The sequence below is a fragment of the Periophthalmus magnuspinnatus genome, chromosome 10 (assembly GCF_009829125.3).
Source record: "Periophthalmus magnuspinnatus isolate fPerMag1 chromosome 10, fPerMag1.2.pri, whole genome shotgun sequence".
Lineage (NCBI taxonomy): Eukaryota > Metazoa > Chordata > Actinopteri > Gobiiformes > Gobiidae > Periophthalmus > Periophthalmus magnuspinnatus.
The window spans coordinates 14739556-14760594 of record NC_047135.1 but is presented as its reverse complement, the minus strand read 5'-3'; the positions used below and the strand labels follow the sequence as shown (position 1 = coordinate 14760594).

Genomic DNA, 21039 nt, shown 5'->3' with positions numbered 1-21039 from the left:
TAGCAACTGGTTTTCTAAGTGTCCTTCAAAGTATGTTTGCGTCCCATTTTGAAGGATGCTATGTAGAATCTTTGCTTTTCCAATGTTGTTTAAAAGTTTTCTTACAAATTTCACCTTGCCAGATAGAGACAAAATATTCCTCAGCGATCAGTGTCCAAAACAAAATTATCTTGAGGTCCATTAAGTTACTATCTTTCCATACTTGCTTCTTGTCAGCTTATATGGGGTAGTTCAAGTCTCAAAACCCCACAGAAACCCAGTAGAACCACCAGACTTTTGCAATTTGAATTCAAAGTTTCTAAATAATTTCTTGCTGTATCTCATATTCATGGTCTACCAGATGTCAGAGCTTAGTTCTCTGTTGGTGAGGGGGATAAACGTGCTGTTCATGTGGACGTTGGGTTTCTTGCCAAGTGTATTGCTCTTGGGCACCTAGGAAAAAAGTAAACAGAATGAGCATTAGAGAAGAAATAATAGCACGGGGGCTATTGGTTAATTGCAAATGGTAAAGGGAAAACCAAAGTAGCTTGCTACAGTGGGCAGCGCCAGAGGTGGGTAGGGTGGATATATTTTAAAATAAGTAAATAATAAGATAAAATAAAAAGTAAGTCATGATTTAATAATAATAATAATAATAAAATCAAAACAACAACTAAAAACTAAAATATAAAAATGTTGTGTTGAGTGACTGGACAGAAAATCTGATTATTAAAAAAAAAAAAGTAACCTACGGTAATAAAAAATAAATAAATAAAAATAAATTACATTTTCAGGAAATTCAGGAATATTCAAAGTCAAAGTGAATCGACTTTTTTGCTACTAAACTGTATATATGGTGTGTTAATAGCATTATCTACTGTTCCTAATTCTTTTTGGCAATTTTTGTGCAAAATAGGTCAATTTGGATGTGTCCTGCCTCCAGTGGCCTCTGCAATTTTAAGTACTTGGTGACATCACGCAGTACTGCCCTTAATATAGCCAGGTGTTTCTGATTAGAAATGCCTGGGTGCAGTTGCGGAGTTTCAAGTGTGGATACATGTCAGACCAATCATAGTGTTCCTTATACCCCAGACACGCCCCCCCCCCCCCCCCCCACTCAGCTCTTTAGTCTTCCAGACCCCTCCCCTCCTCCCCCTCACGCTGCTCTTTAGTCCATCAGGTACCACACAGTTCAACAGCTTTATTTGAAATGTCATTGTGAGGAGTTTAAGAGTTTAGTCCCTCTTTAAAATAAGATCTGCAATTACAATTTATATTATATCTACCGACCTCTGCTTTAACATGCAAAAATGCTATTTCTCATGTAACATCATGCTTTTATGGGTAAGCCTGTTAAAATGAAGAAATAATAATGTATTAATGAATGAAAATAGTTGAGTTGCCAGACCTCTTGTTCCCCAGTGCACTGGAGCGAGGCCCTGGGGAGAGAAGAGGATGAGTCCATGCACAGGAAAGGGTTAAACTCATGCACACACTGCAAAAAACTCAAATCTACAAGAGTTAAACAACTTGAATTTAGAATTTTTTATCTTCATTTGAGTCATTTTGATTAATTTAAAGATTCACTGTGTTGGAGAGTCTGTCATCTGCTTCTCTCCATGATTTAGATTCTTTGCCTTGAATGTTACACAGTTTGGCATTAAACTTACAGAACCTACAGAAAAGGACAGACTGCGGCACCTCCATCAGAAAAGTACCTTTAAATGAATTTTGTTTGTAGGTTTAGATTTCTGGACCTATTTTAATGCAGATGTTTTAATGTCTTCGTATTTCTCTGTCCATAGAGTATTCATCTAACTTAATACAACTAAAATAACACTAAGACAAATCTTCTGAATTGAAGTCATATTAACTTGTGTAGATTTAGTGTTTTTGCAGTGACTGTACCCTTTTCTCCAGGTACCTGTCCGTTCAGCAGAGTCATGGGGATGTTGCAGTACACGTGGCGCCCTCCGGGGCCCAGAGTGGAGAACTGCACTGTAGTGGGCGGGGCGAGGGGCGGAGTCAGGGGTGGGGCCTGTGTGGGCAACTGAAACTCATAACTGCGACAGAAATGCCTCATCTGGGCTGCCGTAGTGTGCCCGCCCCCTAGAGGTAAGGTCATCTGGTTATAGTCTGGGATCTCTGCTGCCAAGGCAACCTGAGTGAGAGACAACAACAACAGTTAACACATCACTCTTCCTGGATTTCTACACAGAACATAAATATCCACAAAAGCAACTAGTAATTACTTAAAGGCCAACTCCAGAACATTTCAAAATGGGCTGGGTGATATGATAATAAAACATTTAATTAATCAAATAAAACCATGTATTGATTTCTTTTCACTTTTCACTTTTCAATTTAATTTTATTTAGTTTCAAGCATAAAATTTGTATTATTTTTAAATTTAATTTCATGAACATAAACACAGACTATCAACCAAACTATTTTACATAAAAATAGTCAAATGTCTTGCGTCCACATGCGCTCCACAGCACATGAGGATGTAGACATGTTAATTGTCATTTCAGTTCTTTGGTGAAAGAGCCTTGCCAGTGCAGAATAACACTTGATTATACATTTTAGCTTTTACTTATTTTCTGGTTTGGCCTATAACAAACCTGGTGATGGCCGTGCTGAGTGTCATTGGGCGGGGCCAGAGAGGCAGAGGTCGTTGTCATGGCGATGGTGGAGACAGTGGTCTGAAGGTCTCCGAACAGACCCTGCTCCCCAGCGTCCATCACCTGGAAATTAACATGCAGAAAATACTCTTGTAAGTACTGTATTTATTTTCTCTATCATGAAGTCTACAGATTGTCAGCCATTTAAAATCATGAACTTTTAACACTGATTTTGAACTATCTCTCTCTTTTAAATGGAAAATCTTTGTATTCTTCTTGCCTAAAATTTAGGTCTATAAGTTAAAACCATTCAACCAAGTTTTGTAAGAAGGTATAGCAGCTTCTGTGCACAATGTCTGGTAACTATGGCAAAAATATTGTGTGAAGTAAAGGTAATTGTGTATATTTAAGTATTAAAATGCTCTGTTTGTACCTGTCTTCTGGACAGCGTCTCTCTGCGCTTGGCTGGCATCTCGTACACCAACTGCTTCCAGAACTTTGAAGACAAGTCGTTACTTTTGGAACCTCTCCATTTGATGATGGTCAGGAGCTGCAGACAGGACATAAATCTCTAATCTACATTTATCATTCATATAACATTTACTTCTCTTGAACCTCTGGACCTGTGGACATCCAAAAACTTAAAGATTGTAGCTTTAAATTAGCCTTGGCCATTGTTTAACATTCAAATTTCTGGCCAAAGACTTTTTGTCAATGTTTTGTTAGCATCGTAAACCCTTTTTTTTCTTTAGATTTGTTTAGGCAGATGTCTGTACTGTACCTTGATAGTGTGTTTTAGCGCCTCGATCTCCTGAAAGTTTATGACGTTCTTCAGGTCTGGACACTCAATCATGATCACCTACAAGAGAGAGGGGGAGAGGGAAAGAGAAGAGCGAAAGAGGAGAGAGAGAGACAGAAAGAGAGAGAGGAGAAGAGAGCAGGGGAGCGAGGGAGTGAGACAAATATGGGGGTGAGAAGAGGAGAGAGAGAAAGAGAGTGGGTGAGAAAGGACAAAAGAGAGAGGGAGGAACAGAGGAATTAGTCATGGAGCCAGTGATACCAGAGAGAAAGCAACAAAGGAGAGACAGAAAATAGAGAGAAAAAGTGAGGGGAGAGAGGGAAAGAAATAAATGAAAATTGAGAGAGAAATCAAATCTGAGACTAAGCCTGTCACGATAATGACTATATTGACTTATTGTTCAATAGATGAAAGATGGAATGATTTTTTTTCTGGATCAGTGTTTATAGTGTGTAACTTTTTTTTGTACTATTGGGAAATTTTAGGTAATTTTTTCTGCAGTATGATAAGATTCAAGGTGTAGAAGGTTGAATTATAAACTGAAGTGTTATATTCTGCTGTTTATTTGCTGCAGCTCATTTTTTTTTAATGATATTGCAGACATGTACACTACATTTTGTGGATAATTTTATGCTTTTGCTTTATGTTTTGGTTTCACTGTTATCCATGTCAGTTACCTTGATCTCCCCGGTGACCAGCATGGCGTGGAGGCGTGTCTCGATCTGGAAAATGCTCCAACCGCGTTTGGCCACGAACTCTGGCGTGAGAACAAGGAGGAGCCTGCGGGACTGTTCAACGCTACGAGCCAGGTCCTCAATGTACGCTACAAATATAAAACACAGAAGTATAAGGGTCTGAGTGACGATGAGGAGGAGCCTATGGGACTGTTCAACGCTACGAGCCAGGTCCTCAACACGCAATCATAAGGGTCTGAGTGAGGCTGAGGAGGAGCCTACGGGACAGTTCAATGCTACAAGCCAGCAACGTGGCCAGCGTAGAGACTGAACTGATTCATATTTCAGATTAAGTTAAGCACACATTATAAACCTGTCAAGGAGCATTCACATGAGAGAATGCTGAAATCTGAGCTTTAAACTAATACAAGATTCCTATGCATTTCAGAACATGTTTGCAAAGGTCTAAACTTCCATGTTAGCAGCTTTTACATAGATTAAGACTCCATAGAGACACAGGGAGGGCATCTGACACACAGGTAGGGCATGTGACACAGAGGGACATTTCAAAACATGTTTGTAGAAGTCTAAATTACAGGATAAGTTTGGTAATGTGAAGTTGTCAGTAATATCTAGCTCTATCCTTCACACCATAGTCTGCCATTTTACACTTCAGGAACTTGGTTGCTAACTTTGACTTAATTTAATATGCCGGAAGCAGCAGTTAAACTCCTTTCTTTATGTTGGCCATTTTCTCTGCTCTTCTAGGTGAGAGGATTTTGGAGGCTAACTTGTCTGTTCTTCTTTTTCCGGAGATATGGAGTGATTGACAGGAGCAGAGAGCGCAGTGACACAAGCGCTTGCTCAGGACTCTGATCTGCTGATGTCACTTTAAACTTTAGTCTGATTAAACAGCACTTTACAAGAGGGACTGACCTAACTATAATAAAGGATGAGGATGAGGGTGAGGAAGGGGGGAAGGGGAGGAAAAAAAGGAGGAGGAGAAAGGGAGGGGAAGGAAGAGAAGTGGGATCAAGGAGGGGAGGGAAGAAAGAGGGTTTGTGCTGAAAAGAAGGAAGGCACTCTAACGATGGTCTGAAAATTTAGGTTTGCATTTTTGTTTTTACACAGTGACATGTCATAAAGTTACAGGTCAGATCTGTGGAGAGGCAACCATGCAACGTGAGAATACAGGTTTTTCAAGTATATTTTTAAGCAATTAAAACCTGTAATTGAATAAAATATTTAATACCATATAATAATAATAATAATAATAATAATAATAATAATAATAATAATAATAATAATAATAATAATAATAATAATAATAATAATAATAATAATAATAATAATAGCATTAGTTAATGCTAACTAACTAATGTCTTGTGAAGCACTGAAGACTAAGCATTAACATCTCCAAGGAGATAAGCTGGTGGAGGATCCACCACAAGAAAAGTTACAAAGTGCGCTTTTAAGTTATCATTCATTCCGAGAGTGGTGCACTTGGGCTGGTGTGAATGTAACAGTTACACTCTGGACCACAGTAAACGACCGGTCTAAGAGCGTTTGAACCAGAAGGTCTCAGAGCAGCTCCACTCACACTCTGGAGTGAAGCGAGTGGAGTGTGAAAGAGGCTGACCTCAGGCCGACATATGCAGTGCACACTGGAGTCGCCCCACAGAGCGCTCTAACATGTGTGAAAACCACCTAAGACACAACTATAAAAATGTAAATAGTTTAACAAATGTTTAAGGTGTCAAACGATGCTATAGGTCTGTGTACAATCTTAAAGATGCACTATGTAACATTTCTTTTCTAAAGAATCATATTGTGGAACATTCCAGGCAAAGAAAAAAACAGGTGGCATAACCTCGTCCAGAAAAGTTGCCTTTTGCACCTTTAAGATTAAGAAGTCATTGTCTTCCAATTTCATGCCCCTTTAAAGGAAAAACATGATCTGGATTCAAGCCAAGTCTACATCCAGAGTAAATCAACAATCATATAGACCAGGACAAAGCAAAACTAAACCAATTCCAAACCAAGACTAAACCAGGACCAAACCGAGACTAAGCCAGAACTCAATCAAGACTAAACCAGGGCTAAACCAAGATTAAACCAGGACTAAACCAAGATTAAACCAGGACTAAATGAAACCAAAACTAAACCAGAACTAAACCAGAACCAAACCAGGACTAAACTAGAACTAAACAAAGACTAAACCAGAACTAAACCAGGACTAAGCCAGAACTAAATCAGTACTATGCCAGTTCAATAGGTAAATAGGACTAAACTAATTGCGTACATATGACCAGTATCCAAAGATCCCACAATGCATCTGACATTTTTGGACATTTTTCGTCAAACTCATTCTTTCTCTTAAATTTTCTCAAATTTATATGTATTCTTTCTAATTTCTCATAATTTCCGACTTTGCCTCTGTCTCATTTTTAAAAATAAACAAATTAATGACACAAATGGTCCCACAATGCACTGCAATTTCACGCTCAATTTAAGGAGCACAAACAAAATATTCACACATTTATGTTTGAACAGTGCAGTCAGTCAGAGGCTCTAGACCAGAAAATATAAAATTGACTTTTAGGACCTTTAACCATGTTATAATCATTCCCTTTCTCACTTATTCTCTCAAAGTTGTATTTAGAGTGATTCATGCATGTTTGAGTAATCTTTATCCTTCAGCATTAAAACAGCACTTGTATTCTTTGTTGTATTCTCACATGTCACCACTAGATGCTATCTACGTTACTGCTGTCTGATAGTGTGCAGAATGAGACCAAAAAGCACAGGTGAGGCTGAAGAAAGGCTAGGTGATTGGAGGTCACGTGAGGGGGAAGGGCCAGGTGAGGAGGAAGAGCCAGGTGAGGAGGAAGAGCCAGGTGAGGGGAAAGAGCCAGGTGAGGAGGAAGAGCCAGATGAGCGGGAAGGGCCAGGTGAGGGGGAAGGGCCAGGTGAGGAGGAAGAGCCAGGTGAGGGGGAAGGGCCAGGTGAGGGGGAAGGGCCAGGTGAGGAGGAAGAGCCAGGTGAGGGGAAAGAGCCAGATGAGGGGGAAGGGCCAGGTGAGGAGGAAGAGCCAGGTGAGGGGGAAGAGCCAGGTGAGGGGAAAGAGCCAGGTGAGGGGAGGGAAGTGGCAGGTTTCACATCTGCCATCTACTGATAAAATAAGCAAATAAACTTACAAATGGTGGCTTCAAAGACATATAGGGGCTTAGTGATTATGCAAAACATAACCCTGGTACAGTTCACACCTTAGGGTAGTTCAATGGACTGAAGTGCTAACAGATACTCTTTACTATAAATAACTAGGGTGTGTTTGTTTCAGTGTAATTAGGACAGATATAAAGCAGTGTTCCACCAGCTCTTGACTTGGATGAGCGGAGAAACATTTTAAATCCAAAACTTTTGTCCAGTTGACAGAATACAATTTTCTTTTGCCACGTAAAACTACATACATGACACACGAGTCTGAATTTTTTGTATAATTAACAGTGGAGATATGATGTTTTTTCTGTACTTAAATCGTGCTCACAGCAAACGCATGACTGTATAAGCATAGCATTCTCCAGAGATAAGGACTACAGCAAAGTATAGTATATTTTCCCAAGGTGACCAAAAACATGTTTAAAGGAGAATTAAAGGTCATATATTAGGCAGAATGGACTCCTGTGAGCTTTTAGCCATGTTACATCACTGTTACTTAGAGTTGTATTTTGTTTCATGTCACATGTTTGAGTAATTCTGCATTATTGATCTGCCTGCATCCCCCAAAGTTCAAAATGCCCTGTTCCACCTTGGGGTGTCTTGTAATGGCAGTTTTCAAGTTAACAGCTACCTTTTACATTTTCAGCAGAGATTGTAAATTCCAATGCTGAATCCAAATATCTAAATGATTTTAGTGAAGGTGTATGGATTTTAAAACACAATGGAGCACTTCCTGTATTACCACATGACATCATAAGGTGGACCAGAGTGTTTTCTGTTTGAGAGAAGAACTTAAACATGTGTGAATGAAACAAAACACAACTCCAGGTCTGTTTGTGATGAGGAAACAACATTACAACATAGATCAGAAAATAGTGTAATATGGCGCATTTTTGAGTTCTTTGTTTGTAGATGTACTTCCATGAAAGAGTCTTCAGATTCTGACCTCCAGCCTCAGTCGAGTCTGGTCTAGTCTGTTCCACACAGAGGACATTTGTCAGTCTGAAGTTTCTGGGCCTTTGTCGTCTTTTTGTATCATTAAAAAAAGCAGAAGTCTCCCTCAGATCCATTTGAAAGAGACATTTCCATTCTTTATCAAACAAATAAACTCCCTGCCCTCTGCGCACTGCTCCCATACGCCAAACACGCGTTGGCTTTTGTCTCTTTCCGAGATAATTCTGCAATTTGTTTCTCTAAAAAACGAGTTTGGGAATGCGGCGCGATTATGCACACAATAATGAGGTCATATTTCAGTCTGCAGTCGGCGTTCACTTAAATTAACGCCACAAATAAAAGATGAGACTAAAATACAGCCACGTTTGTGACTTCTTAAAACACTTGGAACAAAGTAGTGCATAAAACAGTGGCTTTGTTTTAATTTAATTAGATTGAGTTTATGTGAAATGTTAAGTAGATTTTAATGTCCTCACTGGGAAATTTGTCTCCCATGTTAAAACTGTTCTTCAATACAAGAGTTTTTCAATAGTACAGGTCTAAACCACGACTAAACCAAGACTTAAAGGGCCCACATTACATTGTTTTCTGATCTGTTATAATGTTGCTCCAAATCCTGCATATTTAGAATGAATTCTTCTCTGAAACAGTAAACACTCCGTTGCACCTTGTGATGTCATGCGGTAATACAGGAAGTGCTCCACTATGTTTTTAAACTCCATACAGTTTCAGTACAGTACAGAATTATTTGGATGATTTGCCAATCCCTACTAAAATAAAGGTAAAACGTAGCTGTTTACTGGAAAACGACCACTCCGTGACATCACAAGGTGGTCTTTTTTGCCTAATATAGGACCTGTAATCCATACATAATAAAAAGGAAAATTAAAGGACTATCCCAAGACCAGATTGATATCACACTAAAATGATTTATAAACTTGATGTTAATCAGAACTAAGTCGGGACTAAATTGGGAGAAGAAAAGAGTTTAACCAAGACTACAGTAGGTCTAAGCCAGGACAAAACTAAGACTTCATCAGGACTAAACTAGGACTTAACTAGGGCTAGGGTAGGATTGAACCTGGTCTAAACCAAAACAGAATAATGTGGAAACTAGGACTAAACCAGAACTAAACTGGGACTAAAACAGGTCTAAACCAGGACTAAACCAGGACTAAACCAGGACTAAACCAGGACTAAACCAGGACTAAACTAGGACTAAACCAGGACTAAACCAGGACTAAACCAGGACTAAACCAGGACTCACTGCTGCTGGGAATGAGGTCTCTATCGGGGATGAACAGCTTGTATCCATAGTGCTTCTCCAGAACATCAGGGAGGATCTCCAGAGCAAAGGTCTCTTCATCACTGCTGGGACTGGGGCAAAAAAAAAAACACCCAAAAAAACAAAAACATTTAATATGATCGTCTGCCCCTGGTTCAGGCAGTAAATTTCCCATTCATTTTTTTTCCTGTAGAAGTTCTGAAAAAAGTGTATATTAAAAGTTTGAAAGCACTGGGCTAATCAGCTCTGTGGTAAATAATGACGACAAGATCTAAAATCTGTTTAAAACTTTATAAACCTCCAAGTTATTAAAACATTTTGCAGAATCTTGCGTTTTAAATGTGCTTTTTGGACATAAAACAACTATGTTATATTCGTTAGCACGTGGCTGGTTAACCTCCACAATGCCTTTTAAGTCTCAATATTTGAATTATTCTAAAAGTCTGTGGGGGAAATGAATGGCAATTTTACTTCTGGAACCAAAGTGGACTTAGGTGGAACAATTGAGCTCCATTGATTTCATGAGCATAAACAAGACATAAAAAAGTCTAATTTCTTCCTCCAAAGTCTTGCATTTGTTCCAAACCACATGCTTTTACTGACAGAGGATTGGCTGTAGATCTCTCCATTAAAAACACCCAAGCTGATAACTGAACATTACACATCACTGAGTTTGAATTTGATTATCATCAAATTTGATTAATAAGAGATACTGACCGTCCGATGTTGTCCAGGTCCACTTTGGTGTAGGACAAGTAGGCGTCATACTCTTTATTATCTGTAGACAAGAAAGACCAGAATTAATGGGACTCAGCATGTCATGATTTTTTTGCCATGGAATCACCTGGTCATCTGGAAGTGCTCTGAGTTTTTAAAGTCCATTCACCAGTCATTTCACTGCTCAGAGTGCACACATTTTGGAAAATGGCCACATTTTTATATAGTGCTTTTCCACCTTGAAGGCACTAAAAACACTTAACATCAAGGAACCACTCACCCATTCACACACACTCATACACCAGTGTATGCACACACTGGGGGCAAGGTGGGTTAAGTGTCTTGCCCAAGGATACAATGACACTATTCATCTGTGGGAGCTGGAATCACACCGCCAATCTGTGGGTTAGTGGATCCAACCACTCAAACAACTATTTTTATGTTGGGAGTGAGATTTAAACCGCCAGCCTGCTATTGTTTTAGCTTAATGTAAATGAATTCACAATAACCATTGTGTTAACGTTTAAGACTCCAGAGCATTACTAAATATTTTTGTCAGTTTTGTTATTGTTTGAGAATGAACAATGCAAACATGTTTGCATTAAATAAAACACAACCTTAAGACATTTCTTGGGCCAATACTTTGCACTTCTACTTACTATTTTGAAGTAACAGTATTCTTACTTGAGCACAGTATTTGGCTTCTCCAGCACCTCTGCCCTCGTTTAAAATTCACAGGCTATTTCTTGTAATACAGGTTAGATGGAATGTTATTGCTTGTAATTCTTTGCAACTGAACTTTTCTTACAATTACAGATTCCACTGCAGTATTTAAAAGCATTGTGTTTGGAGCTCTCATTAGACTAATCATGATTCTCTCTGATGACATCCCCGTAAATCAAAACGTGGGCGATTACTATGCTTTTGAGTACATTTTCTGTTGGATTTTACAGTGAAAGTGGCATTTGCTGTTTGGTCTTTAAATGTGTTTTAATTAGATATAGTTTTAAAAGGCTATTAGCTGTTTTAATTATACATTCAGAAGAGTGGGAGTGTTTCATTAACAAGCATACATCAACTTTTTTCTTTTTTACTACTAAACTGGCCTTAGCATTATCTACTGCTCTTAGTCCTTTTAGTGCAAACTCGGTAAATCTGCAGCTTGCTGTTCAAAATCAGTCAATGACTGAATGTGTGCTGTCTCCAGTGGCCACAAGTGTGGATACCCGTTTCTGTCACACTGTTTCTCATATCCACAGACCCCCCCCCCCTCCCCCTCCTGAGGGGGGCCTCACTCTCCCCTTTAGTCACCCAGACCCCACCCCTCCAAACCCCTCACTCACGCCTTTACTCCTCCAGGTACTGCCCAGTTTAGAGGGACATTTGGCAGTGAATAAATCTGGTTTAATAAGAAAAAAGGTTCATACCATCTTCTGTCTCGTCACTGCCGAAGTGCCTCCTGTAGCAGAGTAGGATCTCCAGGTTGTAGCATTTGTACAGAGCTGTGAGGACCCCCAGGACAACCAGGATCACCCCAAGACCACCCGCCAACTCCAATCTGTACATGTCTATGAACGAGAGACAACGAGAGAGAGAGAGAGAGAGAGCAGTGAGTACCCCAAAACCAATTGGATCACCCCAAAATAACCCGCTAACTCCAATCTGTACATATCTGAAAAAAGAGAGAGAAAGAGGAGAGAGAGTGGGAGCGAGAATGAAGAGAAAGAGAGAGAGAGGGAGAGAGAGAGAGGGATAAAGAGAGAGAGAGAGAGAGAGAGAGAGAGAGGGAGAGAGCGAGAGTGGGAGAGAAAGAGGGATAAAGAGAGAAAGAGAGAGTGAGAGAGAGAGAGAGAGAGAGAGAGAGAGAGAGAGAGAACTGAATAGAGACCAATAAAACTATATATTGTTGTGTATTGCAGCCGTAGTTTTGCCAGCAGCATTACATTTAAACTAGTGAGTCAGTGGCTGAGACCCTTTTTCTCTTAAAATGAGCAGATAAACATTTGCATAATTATATAACTATAATAAATACATAGAATCACCCGGGAGTATTTTCTTCTTGTTGCCTCACAGACTTTTGTATAAAGAGACAGAATTATATCTCTAGGAGCACACTAACATTTGGACATTTTCAGCAATACAAACACCTGTATAAACTTTGATTACATTGATACTTTGCAGTCATCAACATTCTCTGGGGGCGTGATACTACCTGAAACCATTACTGTGTCTGGAGCTCAAGTTACTCAAGATAGACTAATCTGAGCTTTATTTTAACACAATCTGACCAGAAAGAACTGACTTAGCTGACTTAGAACAACCCAAACACAGCAATAACATCTCCATCTGCAACTTCGAGACATGCCGGTAAACTCCACATTAGAAAAGTGTGTAGCTTTAATATCACAAAATATAACACAACAAATTGTTCCTTCAGAGATTTATGGAGAGAAATATGAGTCTGTGTAAACGGCTGAACACATTGTTGCTCCTGACAGATGTTTGAGAGCTGTGTAAATCTGCAGCACATGATCCTAAATCACCATAACGCAGTATAATAGAACCATAATGATACGCGTGTACACCTCTGCATATGAAACAGACCCAACATGGCCGATTTATGAGATGGGAGGTGAAATGCATGATGGGAAAATGATCCATGGCTCGATACAAAAACACACACAAACACCGAGATGGTTCCAGGGGCAACAATAACAGTGGAGGTAAGTATGTTGATACAAGCTGTTTACAATGTCCTCTGTGCTTATGTGGCACCTACAGTGTAATAGTACTGTATTTTGTGTATTCATGCATCAGGCAGTTAAAAGAAAAAAAAAAAAAATACTACAATTTCCAGAGATTTACTATAATGGTTTTTGAAGGGCCCATGTTAGACTATTTTATGGTCTCTGTTACTATGTTGTTTGCTCATCACAAACAGACCTGGAGTTGTGCTTTGGTTCATTCACACATGTTTAACACACAAACTCTCAATATTTAGGCTGAGTTCTTCTCTCTAACAGAAAATACTCTGTTCCAACTTGAGATGTCATGTGGTAAAACAGGAAGTGCAACACAAAAGCTTTTTTGGAAAGACAAAAACCATATTGACCCTAACTTTTTACTAAAATTTGAGCATATCATTTTTGGTGTACATCATAAGAATTTGGACAAAAAAAAAGAAAAAAAAAAAGGAAAAAAAAAAAGGCAATTAATTTAATTATTATATTTGGCTCGATCTTATCCTTTCGGTCATTACCCAGAGCTCACGACCACAGGTGAGGGTAGGAACATGGATTGACCAGTAAATCAAGAGCTTTGCCTTCTGGCTGTAAATGTAGACAGACTAACAATAGAAGGTTACTCAAACAAGTGTGAATGAAACAAAACACAACTCCAGGTATGTTTTTGAGGAGGTAATGACATTCTAAATGGCTAAAACACTAGTTATATTTTTCCACAATATAGGACCTTTAAAGGGGATTATGGGTGAATGACTAGTGTGTGATGTTCATATTTTTCTAATTCTGACTTAGTTTGGTGGGATAGTACCTGTGGTCAATATTTATTATAGTTTTCCATCAGTTAAGAGGGGGTTTGTGGAAAAAGCTAGGTAGAAATGTACAAAAAACAGTGGGCGCTGAGTTAAAAAACAGAATCCTTCTACCTATGTCAATTTACCTATTTACCTATTTAACAAAATAAAAATGTTGTCTTTTATTATCTAATCATAACTACTGTGTAATTTAGACAAGTTTTGCCCCTTATTATTTTTATAGTTGCTAGGTTATGGGATATCTGCTGCTCATGTCTAAGTGAATGAATAAATGTAATCATGAAATGGAAGATCATAAAGATACATTACTTAACTTTTCTTGTTGAAGGTTTACCACATGCTTGTTTAATGGAAATGTTATTGCATTGCCTGAAATGTTCCACAGTATAGTATCAAACTTATCTAGCTCCATGGAGACAAACAGGAGATTTAACCAGGCCAAGTTACAGGTCAGATTGAGCCCGCTCACAGTAAGAATGCAAGTTTATCAAGGGATTTTTTGAGCAATAAAACACTTGTAATTTAATAAATGCAATATAGGCTTAATGTCATACTGTGTAACATTTCAGGTAAAGCAATAACATCTCCACAAAGCAGGTGGTAGACACTCCACCAGAGTGCAGCTTTAATGGAATTAGACTGTGAAAAAGCAACATCCAATTTCAATAATTAATCAAAAAACATTGTTAACTTGACCTGCAAAATAAATAATTTATATATTTTGTAGATTTGAAGGACATCATAAAAACATCACACACTCTGTCCTTCATAATCCTTGTCTCAATACCACTCTCCCCCACTAGACGTCACTACTGCTCTATGTTTCATCCTCTTCCCTCTATACAAACTACACAGCACAGCGTGACTGAGGGATGCTTGGAAAACTCCTGATAAATCTAGTATAAAGTATCATTTCTGACCTCTTACTCTGTGATGAAATGAATGGAGTATTATTAAAATGACAAATTGCAGAAGGATTCAAAATGGTACTCTTAGTTTTTGACCAGGATTATTTAACTGGAATGTTGAGTGGTTTTAGTCAGTTCAGTTTTGGTTAAATTGGTTAAATCGGTTAATACAACTGTGCAAATCCATTTGTTTGGAAGAAAATCGATTTTATTTTCCCGACTTTCGGGAAAAGGGCTGCTTGTATGTGTGTGTGTGTGTGTGTGCGCGGATGGGTGTATGTGCGTGTGTGTATGTGTCTGTGTGTGTATGTGTCTGTGTGTGTGCCTCAGAGAAAAGCAGTTTAGCACAGGGCCAGTGCTGAAATCAGTGATGTTAAATGAAATATTACATGTTTAATGCAGGACAAACACTGTTCGGGTCAGTTTGTCAATCGAATATCACATTTTTGATAAAAACTTGACAATTTTATTTTCAGACAAAATCTCCCAGCCCCAGTATAAAACAAATCTGCGAAATAATAACACCTCATTGGTAAAAAAGCAAAAAGCAAATCTGAAGCTGAAATAGTAAGTTTGAAATAAAATGCAAATGAAACTAACCACTGACAACATGTCTAAAACCAGTCAAAAATGTAACACCATGTACAGCAATAAACTTCTAATATTCATTTATTCAATTTGAGGTGTTCTAATAAAAAAGCAAACAAAAACAAAACAAAACAATAACAAACAAACAACAACAACAACAACAACAATATTTCATCACCAGCTCATCACCATGGAGATAGATGTATTTAGAAAATCAGAAATACATTACGGTGAAACATTCCAAACAAAGCAAATATAGAGCAACTGTGAAGCTGCCAGTTGGATCTGGAAGTGACATTATCACTTAACAACTCTATAGTAGATTTTTCTGAAAGTAAAATGGTAAAGAGGGGGTATTACGCAAAATTGACTTTTTGGAGCTTCCTACCATGTTATAAAGTTAACATGCCAAAAACATGCCTGAAGTGGTTTTAACTCTTATTCATGCATGTATCTTAGCGATCTCCCCCGCCCTTTCCAAACCCTCCTTATGGTTAATTAGCTGTATGATTGTGTACAAGACTCCGCCCACAAGCCTACCTCTCCCATGCTCTCACACGACAATTCTCCATAAATATACAAACATGTGATACAAAACAATACATTACAACTTCACAAACTTAATGTGATGTGCAGTAGTTTCATTAATTGGATGTGCGCTGATACTGTTAGCTCTCTGAAGTGCAAAAGGGAGGGGACACTCACAGCGGCAAAAACAAAAGCTAAGCTTAAAATACATGTTAATACGTTGTTTTTGGTGAGTATAGCATTTTCAAAACATGGGGAACATGATGACTTTCTTCAATTCTTCGATTACAAAATTACAACCATTAGAGACAAAATCAACAAAGCTACTCCAAAAATCAGCTCTGAGCTAATCCAGTCTGTAATACCAATATCCCACATGGATCCTCTAATAATATTAGATAAATTTACTCCTGTTGATGAGGTGGAGATTACCTCAGCCATCATGTCATCCAAACCATCAACCTGTATGCTCGACCCTATTCCAATCAGACTCCTCAAAGAAGCCCTCCCCCTAATAATAGATTCCATCCATAACATAATAAATATGTCATTAGAAAATGGCTATGTTCCTCAGTCCTTTAAGTATGCTGTGATTAAACCCCTTTTGAAAAAACCTAACCTAAGTCCTGATGAACTAGCCAACTACAGACCTATCTCTAATCTTCCGTTCCTCTCAAAAATTCTAGAAAGAGTTGTGGTGAAACAGCTATGCCGCCACCTGCAGGACAATAATATATTTGAAAAATTTCAATCTGGATTCAGAGCTCACCACAGCACAGAGACTGCACTGCTTAAAGTAACAAATGACTTACTACTAGCTGCTGATAACAGGCTGGCTTCAGTCCTGGTCCTACTGGACCTCAGTGCAGCATTTGACACCATTGATCACAACATTCTACTGCAGAGGTTAGAACGTGACATTGGAATCAGAGGGACTGCCCTCAAATGGTTTAAATCCTATCTATCAATTCCAGTCATTTTATTTTTGTAATGCCCAAAATCACAACAACAGTTGTCTTGAAGGGCGTTCATGTTTTGGTTGATGGGGGAAACCAGAGTACCCGGAGGAAACCCATCCAGACACGGGGAGAAACATGCAAAACTCCACACAGAAAGGCCTGGGTGACCCAGGGATCGAACCAAACCTTCTTGCTGTGAGGCATGAGTGTTGCCACTCAGCCACCGTGCTGCCTACACACAAAAACAAAAACAGATAAGTCAGATAGGTACTAGTTTGTTAGTATAAACCAGTGCACCTCTCCCTGTTCTAAAGTACCCTGTGGTGTTCCACAAGGATCTGTGCTTGGTCCAATCCTATTCACTCTGTATATGTTGCCATTGTGTAACATTATTAGAAAACATGGCATTAATTTTCACTGCTATGCTCAGCTGTACTTATCAATGAGACCAAATCAGACTGATCAAATAGATAAACTCAGTGCCTGTGTGAAGGACATCAAAACCTGGATGACCTTGAATTACCTGCTCTTAAATCCTGAAAAAACAGAGGTCATTGTCGTTGGTCCCAAAGGTCAAAGAGATTCTCTGTCGGACCAGATAATCTCACTCGACAATGTGAGTATAGCTTCTAGCCCTACTGTAAAAAATCTTGGAGTCCTATTTGATCAAAATCTCTCATTCATAGCCCATATAAACCTAGCTTGTAAAACCGCATACTTTCACCTGCGAAATATAACTAAAATTAGAAATATTTTACCTAAAAACGATGCTGAAAAACTCATCCATGCATTTGTTACTTCCAGACTTGATTACTGTAATTCTCTGCTCACCGTCTGCCCCAAAAGTACTATAAGAAGCCTCCAGTTGGTCCAAAATGCAGCGGCCAGAATCCTAACAGGAATTAAAAGAAGAGACCCATCAGTCCTGTACTAAAATATCTGCACTGGCTTCCTGTCGAGCTTAGAATCAAATTCAAAGTCCTCCTCCTGACATACAAAACCCTAAACGGTATGGCCCCATCCTATCTGCAAGATGTTATTGTCCCGTACCAGCCAAACAGAGCACTCTGCTCTCAGAATGCAGGACTATTAGTGGTTCCTAGAGTGTCCAAAAGTACAGTGGGAGGGAGAGCATTCAGTTACCAAGCTCCTGTGCTATGGAATCAACTCCCTGCTGATGTTAAACAGGCCCCCATCTGTATTTAAGACCAGGCAGTAGGAGATAACAAGCTGGGGGAAGTATGGCAACCTGAGCACTATCCTCTGCTTCCTCCTATTTTCTCATCAGCAATGCTATTCACATGTTCCCCCTGTGGAGTGTAACTCTTTCAGATGCCCCGATGACAGCTGGACCCTCTCCTCCTCCCCGCCTGGCCCTCCTCCGCCCCCCTCCCTCCTCCTCACCTGGCCGATTTTCTTGTTTTGTCTGATTTTTCCTGTTGTTTGATTTTCCTGTTTGTTTTTGTGTGTAGGCAGCACGGTGGCTGAGTGGCAACACTCAGCCACTGTGCTGCCTCACAGCAAGAAGGTTTGGTTCGATCCCCGGGTCGCCCAGGCCTTTCTGTGTGGAGTTTTTCCTCCGGGTACTCCGGTTTCCCCCATCATCCAAAACATGAACGCCCTTCGAGACAACTGTTGTTGTGATTTTGGGCATTACAAAAATAAATTAATTGAATTTATCTAAATATGTTATGTGTTTGCCGTTAATACCCCATAGAAGTGTTACACCCCCTCTTTAATAGAATATAAACAGATTAATAATATTTAGACTACACTGATAGTTGTTAAGTACTCTAGATTTCTTTGTGTGTATATCATGTCCCCTTGTCCTGCTTCCCCTGTCAGCGCACACTAGTTTTATCCACACTCAGCTGATCGTAATCAGATAGAATGTCTCCTAGAGTTAAGTGGAAAATTAGTTACGAAAGATAAGAAAGTTACTGAGATGGAGGTGATAAAGATATGAGGAGGGACAGTGAATATATGATACAGAGGAGGGACAGTGTATATATGTTTAGAAGCATGCTACCAGGATACAGGAGGTCTAGAGAAAGACCAAAGAAAAGATTTATGGGTGTAGTGAAAGGAAATGAAGAGAGTGTGAGAGCAGAGGATATATAGGATGTAGAGGAGAGGTCAGCTGGAGCGGAGGAGAAGGTCAAATAGAGGAGATGATGTAGAGGAGAGGGTCAGACGATGAAGAGGAAGCAGAGGAGAGGGTCAGAGGGAGCAGAGGATGCAGAGGAGAGGATCAGAGGATGCAGTGGAGGACAGATGACCTTGACATGACTAATATTTGGGTTTTGTTTTGGTTTTGAGCAAGACCATCATCACCTCAGAAAAACAGACCAGATCTTGTGATGACACTGTTCCTGGAGGAAAACTGGTTATTCACAAACAATTTCGGCAAATTTTGACGCCAATTCCCACAGAGCCGGTTTGAGCTAAAAGCCCTGGCAATCTCTGGAACAATTTTTAAAAACAACATTTGAAATTGTTGTGTTTTTTCCATGTCATATCACACTACTTTTCTTTTCCTTTCAATTTTCCTTTGTCTCATTCAGTAATACATAAAAACAATTCCCATGTATTTGAGCAAAATGTGTCTCATTCCAGTACAGATATATTGTATAAGCAGTTCTTGAGGCCAAAATAAGTCCACTGTGCACTGTTTGCATCTAATTATATAGCACTAGTTGTTGTTAGCATCACGACAAAACTCCACTCTGGCCTCTGAAAGTTGTGAAAAGGGCTTATAAACTCATCTTGTTGAATAATTAGGATGCTCTGAATGCATAAGTAAGTGAGAAATAACTTTGGACCACTGCAAACTGTTTAAAAAGATCAAATTTGCTTTTTCATGTTTTTAAGATGGTACAAATAAGGAAAAGCACATTTAAAATAGTGTCATGTGGGGTTTGAAACAAGGACCCTGTGGTTAAAAGGCAAATGCTTAGTCCACTGCACCACTGCATGCACAATGAAGTTTACATGGTACTCTTTAGATTAGCTTATAAAAGGAGTGCAATGGAGAGAGAAGAGAGAAAGAGAATAGAAAAGAGAGGGGAGGGGCGAGACAGAACGAAGGGGTGGGAGATGGAAAGAGAGAAAAGGAAGAAGAAGAGGAGAAAGAGAGAAGAGGAATGAGAAGATAAGAGAAGGGGATAAAGAAAGATTGAAGGAGTAATAAAGAGAGGACAGGATGAGGAAAGAGAGAGGGGAAGAGAAAGAGGAGATAGATAGAATGAGGAAAGAGAGAGGAGAAGGAAGGAGAGAGCGTCCCCAGGGGTCCAGTTAAGTACAGTAAGACAGATTTGACTCCTCAGGCTCTCAGCAGAGGCAGTCAGGAAGAGATGGTCCAACCCTTTTTCATCTCTCCCTCTCTCTCTCACCTCCCTCTCTTCCTCCTCTCTCTCTGTCTTTCCCTCTCCTCCCTCCTCTCTTTCCTGATCTCCCTCTCTCTCTTTCTCTCTGCCTCCCTTCTTCCTTTTTCCTTCCTCTTTCTTTCTCTACCCCCCTTATCTTCCTCTCTCTCTTCTCCCTCCCTCTCTTTCTCCCTTTCTTCTCCTTCTTTCTTTTGTTCTCCACACTTACCCATGCTCTCTCCTGGTCTCCATCTAACTTCCTCTCCCTCTCTTCTCGTTCCCCCTCTCTCTCTCTCTCTCCTACCACCCTTTTTCTGACTCTCTCCTCCCTCACGCTCTCCTCCCTCACACTCTCCTCCCTACACCTCTCTCTTTAAGTAGACAGTGTACTCCCTCTCTCTCCTTTCTCCTCCCTCCCTTTCTCCCTCTTTAATTCCCATTTCCCTTTATAACATGCCCCCTGCTGGTGTCTTTGTGAGTGTGTCAGCCTCATATAGTTTCTTCATAATTAGAAGCTGGTATTTTGTGAGCGACAAAGTTTTAAAAAAAGAAACATCAAATTTGAACTTTTTAGATCAATCCAGAGTCAATGCATTGCACCACAGTCAAACATGCAAACCGATCCAATGTGAGCGAATTGTCTTGTCCAACGACACAACAACGGTAGCAGAATTGGAGCCGTTACAGTGGAACATTCTAGGTAAAGCAATCACATCTCCATGGAGACAAGGAGGTGGCATATTCTTCACCTGCAAAGTTATATGGTGCAATTTTAAAGAAATAATAATAAAAAGAATCTTCATCTTTAAATTTGAAATGGCAGCAGCACTGTTTAACCATTCTACTACTGTCTGGCTCTCCTCTCTCTCCTTTTCAGCCTCCTC

General features: G+C 39.5%; 1 protein-coding gene across 1 annotated transcript in view; it reads right to left on the bottom strand.

The window, feature by feature from the left end:
• Positions 1 to 333: 333 nt before the first annotated feature.
• il1rapl2 (interleukin 1 receptor accessory protein-like 2) overlaps positions 334 to 21039 on the bottom strand; it is a 226860-nt gene continuing 206154 nt past the window's right edge. The window contains exons 10-19 of the mRNA XM_055224668.1: positions 18656 to 18661; positions 11679 to 11819; positions 10252 to 10312; positions 9517 to 9626; positions 4080 to 4225; positions 3385 to 3462; positions 3037 to 3153; positions 2604 to 2726; positions 1904 to 2140; positions 334 to 432 (exon numbers count right to left, since the gene is read on the bottom strand). Of these exons, the coding sequence (XP_055080643.1) occupies positions 334 to 432; positions 1904 to 2140; positions 2604 to 2726; positions 3037 to 3153; positions 3385 to 3462; positions 4080 to 4225; positions 9517 to 9626; positions 10252 to 10312; positions 11679 to 11819; positions 18656 to 18661 (1118 nt within the window). The remainder of the gene's footprint in view (positions 433 to 1903; positions 2141 to 2603; positions 2727 to 3036; positions 3154 to 3384; positions 3463 to 4079; positions 4226 to 9516; positions 9627 to 10251; positions 10313 to 11678; positions 11820 to 18655; positions 18662 to 21039) is intronic.